At 43.2% G+C, this 9,732-nt stretch overlaps 2 protein-coding genes across 2 annotated transcripts; both read left to right on the top strand.

Annotated features, from left to right (window-relative positions):
* Nucleotides 1-2,182: 2,182 nt before the first annotated feature.
* Nucleotides 2,183-3,787, top strand: LOC109202240 (uncharacterized). The gene is made up of 3 exons (XM_025909048.1): nt 2,183-2,521; nt 2,660-3,639; nt 3,783-3,787. Exons 2-3 carry the CDS (start codon nt 2,871-2,873, stop codon nt 3,785-3,787), a joined length of 774 nt encoding a protein of 257 aa, XP_025764833.1. The 5' UTR covers nt 2,183-2,521; nt 2,660-2,870.
* Nucleotides 3,560-8,062, top strand: LOC109201994 (uncharacterized). The gene is made up of 2 exons (XM_025908696.1): nt 3,560-7,766; nt 7,905-8,062. The coding sequence occupies exon 1, from the start codon at nt 3,834-3,836 to the stop codon at nt 7,332-7,334; it is 3,501 nt and encodes a 1,166-aa protein (XP_025764481.1). The 5' UTR covers nt 3,560-3,833; the 3' UTR covers nt 7,335-7,766; nt 7,905-8,062.
* Nucleotides 8,063-9,732: the final 1,670 nt, after the last annotated feature.

The raw sequence follows: 9,732 nt of genomic DNA, 5'->3' as shown, positions 1-9,732 counted from the left end.
ACCCAGCTGTTGTGTGCGTTAGGTGACAGATTTCAAATCATGATAAAAAAAAGTTTGCTTTTACAGCTGCTACTACTGATGCTTTCATAAGCATCTGTTCAAAGAAAGCGTGTGACCGCAGCTCTGCTCGTATGTGTTAATGGTACTTACTTGTATGGCTTGTAAATCCTTTAAACTTGTAGGTGTTTAATCTTTTATGCATTTCTCAATTAGAACCCGACCGCAGGGATTACATCTGCTGAGAAACAAAGATGCATGTTTGTTTCGAGGTAGAATCCCAAACTATTACAAGATGTTTAAACAGGGATTTGTAGCGGGACTGAGGCTTTCTCGGGCCTTGTCTGCAGGAAGCCACGGTGAAAAGAGCGAGCGAACAAACAAGCTAAGACAATAGTCAGCCTTTCGAAAAGAGTGGCAGCGACACCTCTCTCAGTTAGTCACTGAGCTGTCAGTCTGAACTACGCTGTCACCTCCCTCCTCTCCATATCATTGACTTTCGACTGACTTGAGAGCAGTTTCTGCCAAGCCCCTTTGAAATAATGCATTGTGCTGGAGGAGTTATCATAGAGGACAATATTCTCCTGATACACAGTCTTAAAGTGGACCTCGGAGAAAGGAGCCGGCTGCTTCACTTTCTCTCTTTGGTTGCTAGGTTAACTCTCCACACAGAATCACTGGAGCCTTTATGGGCGGCTGGCACCATCTCAGGCCCCAGCCTCCGACTGCTCCTTGAGTGCGTATATGAAAGAAAGGGAGGGCAAAAGAGAGAAAAATCATTCCTCTCACTCAGGGTGGCGTGCTAGGACTTCCAATTTTTCTCACCACCCCTTGTGCCCCCTTTTCCCCCTTGGCATTCCCACAAGTATATCTCACGGCTGGTTCCCGTGGCCGTGCTCTCTGGCTCTGACCTCAATCCGTCTCGTTAAACCATAATTGGAAATGAGCTAGACATTTACCTCTCTGGATATATATCTGTGAACTTGCCCTCCACTGGGAAATCTTTACTTGCATGCTCCCTTGCTAAATCAAAAGCTGGGATTTCTCACCTACAGCTAAAATCATTTAGGCAGATCTGAGCTGAGGTGAAGGTTTGCACTGTCACAGAGCGATATTTCAAAGAGTTTGCCCCGAGCCACTACTTGCCAGCTCCGCAGACAGCGGGGCAAAGTGACATTGGCTTACCACACTGTATTCTTCTAGACGACAAATTGAAGTGTGATGCCACACCCTGCACTGCAACTGTTTTCTATCATAAACACTTTGATGAAGTGATATGTAATCAATGCTCGCTGACTTACTGTTCGTTCTGTGACAGAAGAAATGCTACTGCTCAATATTCTCCTCTGCTGCATTTTACATGAGGAAATGTCCTGTTGCTCAAACAAAGGGAGATTCTCTTTGCCCCGAAGGCAACACTAATATCAAAAGCAGATACTGCAGCACAAGACTTCTGCATATTTATGTTCATTAGGTAATTTGTGCTGAAGTAGGTCTGTGCGTGTCCCAAGTGTGCACTCTCATGTAATAAGGTCTCAAATTCTCTTCTGTAACAAAGACAAAGACTTTTGATGGAACAAAGAGGCTGTACTGTACATATATATGTAGCAACCCCCCCCACACACACACACACACACACACACACACAAATGCTAAAGCTGTATTTTTTCCCTTCCCAGCCCTCTCAGACTAATCCAGTATACACCTGCAGAGTGACCCCCCTTCACCAGAAGATCGATGGCAGTGTCCTTGAAACTAAAACCACAAGGTCAGCTTTTCCTGTCTCTGCGTGTGTGCATCCATACGGTATATGCTGCCTCTTCTGTCAATACTCACATATATATATGCAGCAAGGATGACTACTGTGTGTTTGCCACATATATTGTAAATAACAGTGTTGGGTTAACAGTGAATTGAGCTCTTTGTGTCTTTGATGTTTTTTCCCTTGTTTTTTTCTCTTCAGCACTCAACACACACTCATATCCACAATTTACAGTACTCTGCAAAAGTCTTGAGCCACCTCTTTTTAAGCCACTTAATGCTGAGCTATGCATTAAAGCACAGGTGTCAAACTCCAGGCCTCGAGAGCCGGTGTCCTGCAGGTTTTAGATGTGTCCTTGATCCAACACAGCTGATTTAAATGGCAACATAGAACAATTTTAAATTGTATCTTGTTATGCCTTTTGGTCAAAAGTCAGTAGTTAGTGTATAATCTGATTAAGTTACGTAAGCAAGGTGATAAATAAGTTCAAAGTTAAGAAATATTATAAGTAATTCATGCTAAAAACAGTTAAGATGTGTGTGTTTGAAATTTGCTCAGAGTGAGACATCGGTATCACAAGCGATCTTTGTATTGTATGTGCGGAAATGGGAGCGAGGGAGCGCTCTGATCATTCACCTATCTTTGACGTATTTTCTCCGTTAATGTTGTGAAAAGTGCTTCGGCAGTATTAAAAGAGTGAATAAGTTCATGTACACGCTATAAGTGCCCTACACGCTTGTACCTTGGGAAACGTTCGTCTTTGTAAGTATTGTGTTCAGAAATGACTTTTATATGTGTTTACATGGAGTGAACTGTGATGCTAATGTAACGCACGTGTTAAGCTAGGTCATTAAGATGTGTATTAGCTAGCAATTTATTTTCATATTCTGTATGTTTCAGTTACAAATAAGAAATAGAAAGGAGAAGCCTTGAGAGAGGATAAGGCTTCAAAAGATCTTCATTAAAAGCAAGAAAAGCAAGCCTTGTGTGGAAGATCTCATCTATTTTGTTCGCTGGCTGTCTAGCTTCACATGGTCACGTGTCGTGAGGGCAGCACAGTAAAAAGACGCCTACTCAGCGGGTTCAAGCATACAGAGCTACTTTAAGCAACATGAGTCTACGCTCAGGAAGAAATTATCTAAAAGACTACGCTGCTGAAGAGCTAGACGAAGCAGCCAGTGGTGAACAGCAACCAGACATCGCCACTCAATCAGCTACAATGCAGCAACAGTCTCAGCCATTCGACACCAAGTCGCAGAAATCCAGAACATCGACAAGGCGGTCTCAACGGACATCCTCATCAACAGCTTCTGCAGCTGCAAGGGCCTACGCCAAAGCTCAAGCAGCACGAGCTCAACTGGCCTTCGCTGAAAAGGAAGCCAATGCAATGAAACAGAGAGCGGAACTGGATGCTCATCTACATGTCCTCCAGTGCCAAAAAGCAATAGCCGCAGCTGAAGCAGAGGCCTCAGCCTATGAAGAAGCAGAGATTCAGAGCGGGGAGCTCTATGGAGAACTCTGTGAGGAAGTTGAGCCCATCAGTGCAGTGCACCGCACTAACGAATATGTTCAACAACAACATGAGTTACTCTACCCAGACACTCAGCACGACCCAGCACAGCTTCCTAAAGGGAATGACAATGAAGTAGATGTACAAGACAGTACACAAATAACTAATCCGTTTATAACCAACTCTCAGATGAAACCACCACCTGTAAACAGAGAAAGGAAACAGGAGCAAACAGTGAACACATGTGTAGTCGACACATACTGGTCCAACTCCACAAAGCACACCCCCAACCTTAACAACTGCTTACCGGAAGCAAGTGAAACGCAACAGTTTGCAAAATACCTAATTCGCAAAGAACTAGTCAGCACAGGTCTTTTGCAATTTGATGACAAACCTGAAAACTATTGGGCATGGAAAACCTCATTCATCAGCGCAACCAAAGACTTAAATCTGTCTCCAAGAGAGGAATTAGACTTGCTAACGAAATGGTTGGGTCCAACATCATCCGAACAGGCTAAGCGGATTCGTGCTGTGCACACCCTCAATCCTGCTGCAGGTGCGAAGATGGTCTGGCAACGCCTTGAAGAGTGCTACGGCTCACCGGAGGCTATTGAGGACGCACTCTTAAAAAAGGTAGAGGACTTTCCCAAACTCACAAATAAAGACAATGTTAAGCTGCAAGAACTTAGTGACATCTTATTGGAGCTACAGTGTGCTAAACAAGATGGCGCACTCCCAGGACTTGCTTACCTCGACACAGCCAGAGGAGTCAGGCAAATAGTGGATAAACTTCCCTTCAACCTACAGGAAAGGTGGACAACTGTAGGAACACAGTACAAGGAGACTCACAGTGTGTCATTTCCTCCTTTCTCAGTTTTCACACAATTTGTCCAACGGCAAGCGAAAATGAGGAATGACCCAAGCTTTGCTATGTCCAAGGCCAACACCCATGTCCCTTCTCCCACAGAAAAACTGAGGTCATATAGTCGCAAACCTACTGTGTCAGCACACAAAATGGACATTACGGCAGAGCCGGACCAGAATAATCTCAGTCCAAAGAACATGGAGGAACCGGATCGTCAGTGCCCAATCCACAAAAAACCACATCCACTCAAAAAGTGTAAACTTTTTAGAGACAAACCTATTGAAGAAAGACAAGCCTATCTGAAAGAGCATCACATCTGCTACAGATGCTGTGGGTCTGTCCAACACATTGCAAAAAACTGTAAAGCAGTGGTTAAGTGTATCGAGTGTGACAGCCTTAAACACTTATCTGCAATGCATCGTGGTCCTACTCCTGCCCCTAAGAGTACTACACCAGGAAACAACGACAATGAAGAGCAAACTGAGAGCTCACCTTCAGTCGAGTCGAAGTGCACAGAGGTATGTGGCCAAAGTGATAGCCCACGTTCATGTTCTAAGATCAGTTTAGTCAAAGTGTATCCCGCAGGCCAAAAAGAGAGAGCTATAAAAATGTATGCAGTAATAGACGACCAGTCCAACAGGTCACTGGTTAAGTCAGAGTTTTTCAGCCTTTTCAATATCAATGCAAGACCCACTCCATACACCTTAAAGACTTGCTCTGGCAGAGAACAAACCTCAGGTAGGAGAGCTGTGAACTTCTTCCTCGAGTCCTTGGATGGAGAAGTCAACATCCAGCTACCCCCTTTAATTGAATGTGACTCTGTTCCAGACAATAGATCTGAAATACCCTCTTCAGAGATTGCCCAGCATCACCCACATCTTCTTCCAGTCGCAGATAACATCCCACCTGTTGACCACCACGCCCCAATCCTTTTGCTCCTAGGACGAGACGTCATCAGGGTCCATAAGGTACGTGAGCAAATCAACGGACCCAACAATGCACCATACGCCCAAAAGCTAGACCTGGGTTGGGTTATTGTGGGGGAGGTGTGTTTAGGAAAAGCGCACAGTCAGTCAGAGGTCATTGTCTACAAAACACACACCTTAGATAATGGACGTGCATCCTATTTTGAGCCTTGCCCAAACACAATTCACGTTAAAGAGAATTACTGGGTCACTATGAATGCTGCCTGCGTCACAGACGATTTGGGACACTCTGTGTTTGTTAGATCTGAGGGTGATAACAAACAAGCCATGTCTATCGACGACAAAGCATTCCTGACAATGATGGACAATGAAGTTTATCAAAACCAAGAGAACAGCTGGGTTGCACCTTTACCCTTTCGCTCACCGAGAAGGAGGCTCCCTGACAACAGAAAACAAGCCCTAAAACGCCTCTGCTCTCTCCGAAAGACTTTGGAAAAGAAACCAGAAACGAAAGATCACTACATCCAATTCATGCAGAAAATGTTGGATAACAATCAAGCTGACCAAGCCACTCGGTTCATTCCAGCACCAGACCTGCAGAACAGTACCTGGTTCTCAGGTCCACCCTTTCTGTACTCTGACACACACACAGAACCACACACTGGTCCTTTCACGCTCATCGAACCTGAAAAAGACAGAGAGATACGTCCAGAAATAAAAGTAATGAAAACTACTGTAGCAGAGCCACAGTTAGGTTCAGAGCGTTTCAAAAAGTACTCAAACTGGACCACTCTTTGCAGAGTCATAGCCAGACTCATTCATGTAGTTACATCCTTTGCTCAAAAGACAAGCGGACAAAGGGGATGGAAAAGTTTCAGTGAGACACCAAATGTCCAAGAACTCACCCGAGCCAAAGTAGTCATCATTCGAGCTGTCCAACAAGAAGCTTACAAAGGGACGCTTGAAAACATTAAAGAAGGAAAGAAGGACAGTGGCATATTTGACGCACTCAAAAAGCTCAATCCTGTAGTGGACAAAGACAGTCTCTTACGAGTCGGTGGACGTCTTTCCGCTGCCGATCTCACAGAAAATGAAAAGCACCCTCTGATTATCCCATCTACCAGCCACATCGCCATGCTACTTGTAACTCACTATCATGAACAAGTAGCTCATCAAGGAAGACACATAACTGAAGGAGCTATCCGTGGTGCTGGGTACTGGATAATTGGAGGGAAGCGGCTCGTGTCATCTGTCATTCATAGGTGTGTCACATGTCGCAAGTTGCGAGGCAAAATGCAGATCCAGAAAATGGTGGACTTGCCCGCAGACCGAGTCACCCCTGAACCACCCTTTACCACTGTAGGCCTAGATGTGTTTGGGCCATGGACAATTGTGACGCGTCGTACAAGAGGTGGTTGTTCCCAGAACAAACGTTGGGCTGTGTTATTCACATGCATGTCAACTAGAGCTGTGCATATCGAACTGATAGAGACTATGTCTGCTGATAGTTTTATCAATGCATTAAGAAGGCTCTTCTCTATTCGGGGCCCAGCCAAGTTTCTGCGCTCAGACAGAGGCACCAATTTTGTGGGCGCTTGTAAGGAATTAGGGCTAAACTCAGGAAACAAAGCAGTAGGGAAGTACCTGCAAGGGAAAGGGTGTGTTTGGACATTCAACCCCCCTCATGCGTCTCACATGGGAGGCTCGTGGGAGCGCCTTATAGGGGTTGCCAGGCACATTCTGGATACCATGTTGTTACGAACTGAACAAACACGTCTTACTCATGAAGTGTTGTGCACCTTCATGGCTGAGGTGATGGCAATTATTAATGCAAGGCCTCTTGTCCCCATATCCACTGACCCTGACAGTCCTGCAGTACTCACTCCAGGAATGTTACTAACGCAGAAGATGAGTGCTGTGTTTGCTCCACTCGGGAACTTTTCATCAGGGCAGTTGTTTGGGAAACAATGGAAACATGTTCAACAACTTGCTGATACCTTTTGGAAAAGGTGGAAAGGAGAATATTTGTCCACCTTACAAAGTCGTGCAAAATGGACAGAGACTAGACCTAATGTCAAAGAAGGAGATGTGGTCCTGCTGAAGGACTCCCAAGCCAGCAGGAATGAATGGCCCATGGGACTAGTAGTAAAAACATTCCCCAGCAGCGACAAGAAGGTCCGAAAAGTGGAAGTGCGGACTGTAAAAGATGGGACTGTTAAAATGTTTCTCAGACCAGTTTCAGAGATTGTTGTTTTGCTTGCAGAGACTGAATGAATATTCTTCGATGTTAAATGATGTTTGAATATGTTGTATTGATGTTTATAGTGATATAATGTGTTATATCAAGCGGGGAGTGTTATGCCTTTTGGTCAAAAGTCAGTAGTTAGTGTATAATCTGATTAAGTTACGTAAGCAAGGTGATAAATAAGTTCAAAGTTAAGAAATATTATAAGTAATTCATGCTAAAAACAGTTAAGATGTGTGTGTTTGAAATTTGCTCAGAGTGAGACATCGGTATCACAAGCGATCTTTGTATTGTATGTGCGGAAATGGGAGCGAGGGAGCGCTCTGATCATTCACCTATCTTTGACGTATTTTCTCCGTTAATGTTGTGAAAAGTGCTTCGGCAGTATTAAAAGAGTGAATAAGTTCATGTACACGCTATAAGTGCCCTACACGCTTGTACCTTGGGAAACGTTCGTCTTTGTAAGTATTGTGTTCAGAAATGACTTTTATATGTGTTTACATGGAGTGAACTGTGATGCTAATGTAACGCACGTGTTAAGCTAGGTCATTAAGATGTGTATTAGCTAGCAATTTATTTTCATATTCTGTATGTTTCAGTTACAAATAAGAAATAGAAAGGAGAAGCCTTGAGAGAGGATAAGGCTTCAAAAGATCTTCATTAAAAGCAAGAAAAGCAAGCCTTGTGTGGAAGATCTCATCTATTTTGTTCGCTGGCTGTCTAGCTTCACATGGTCACGTGTCGTGAGGGCAGCACATATCTTTAGGCACTTTTTTTGAAAACAGCCTGTCACAGAAGGACACAAGGACAAAAGAAGGAGTAGGCATACAAAAAGTGTCTACAGCAGATGAGCAGTATCTGAAACTCTTTAAGAAATAAATCCAGCAAAGACCTGACACAGGACCTGAGAGACGCACGTTACCCTTCAGCTGATGCATCTAGTGTTCACTGAAGCCTCATCAGAAATGGTCGCAGTGGAAGGGTGGCTGTCAAGAAGCCATTATTAAGGAAAGGAAACAGGGAGAAGTCTGAAATATGCCAAATTACACAAGAACGGGACTGAAAATGAGTGACAACAGGTCTTATGGAGTGGTGACAGGTCATCTTGACAGAGAACGGAACAGAAAGCCAACATCCAAAGAAGAGCTGTGAAAGCTTCAAGAAGCCTGGAGAACTTTTCTTTAAGACTTCTTCAATAAATGACAAGAAAGCTTCCCTACAAGGGTTCAGGCTGTGTTCCAGGATAAAGCTGGTCATACCAAATATTGACTTTCAAGTTGGTTAGAATTGTGCAAACTTTGTTTTAGTTTTGTTTTTTAAGACTAAAATGGTGAATACTAAAAGATTGAAAAGAGAATAGAAAACAACAGCACTGGGTAAGTGGAATTAATTTACCACCAGAACGTGAAGAGAACTATTAATACATAGTTGGAAAAATATTCTGTCTTTGGAAGACATCCTGAAAAAGGTTGCAAACTATTATTTTACTGCTTAACTTAAAAAGTGGTGATTTAATATGAGACTTTCTCAGCGCTCACTTACTATTCTAACATTCACCAAAATAAAACAAAGATTTAACTGGATGCTTTTTCTCTCTTCTGCTCTGCTCATTGTTCTTCCGTGTACTGGAAAAGCTCTAAACATCAACCTTTAGAATATAAAGCTAAATGCACAATTGGCATACCGTGAATTACAGATATTCATGGGCAAAAACATAAAACAATGACTCTTATCTTAACTCTAAACATCAAAGAACAGCGCGTTCATCCGGGTGAGGCAGCCTGAGATGAATCTCACGCCTGAATAATAATAAGCATATTTTTCTAAATATACAGGCCTGTTTATCCCCATGGCTGAGGAAAATACATATTTATATGCACATTGCTGCACGCTCATTTGCAGTGTATGATGAATTTCTATGTAATCCATATTTTGTCTCCATTATTGTTCAGGCCATAAAGAGTCCAATTCAGGCCTGAAAAAAAAATCACAATATGAGCCACTGTGTGAGCATTATCAAACAGGTGGAGTGAAATAAAGCTGTGGCTGGTGTGTGTGAATGCATGTTTGCTCACTCTGGGAGCACAGCATAGTATATCCCTGAGGGGTATAAGTTTTACACTGTAGCTGCCTGATGGTACTTTGTCATGAAGGAGCAAGCTGCAGGTTACAAATGTCTGGGCACAAGCTGCTATACATTGTTGGCAACTTTGTTTTGAATGACGTTGAAAATAAAAAGTGCTGCATGTCTACGTATTAAACCGCTAACACAAGTTTAATTAACAAATTCAGTTTCACTTTAATGCATATGAATATTCATAGACCGCAGCGTTTAATGAATACACAGACCAAGTCTCCCTTTTTCTCTTGCGAACGAGAGCATATTCACCCTCCTGAAATCAGCGGCTGACCTATTTAAGACTCCTA

This window comes from Oreochromis niloticus, linkage group LG1 (genome assembly GCF_001858045.2).
Source record: "Oreochromis niloticus isolate F11D_XX linkage group LG1, O_niloticus_UMD_NMBU, whole genome shotgun sequence".
Taxonomy (NCBI): Eukaryota; Metazoa; Chordata; class Actinopteri; order Cichliformes; family Cichlidae; genus Oreochromis; species Oreochromis niloticus.
Note: the sequence above shows the minus strand (reverse complement) of the source record. Positions and strands in the feature narration are given on the sequence as shown.

Bases quoted from the DNA above. Each gene is read 5' to 3' on its own strand.
- LOC109201994 (XM_025908696.1), top strand. From the start codon at position 3,834: ATGGTCTGGCAACGCCTTGAAGAGTGCTACGGCTCACCGGAGGCTATT.
- LOC109202240 (XM_025909048.1), top strand. From the start codon at position 2,871: ATGAGTCTACGCTCAGGAAGAAATTATCTAAAAGACTACGCTGCTGAA.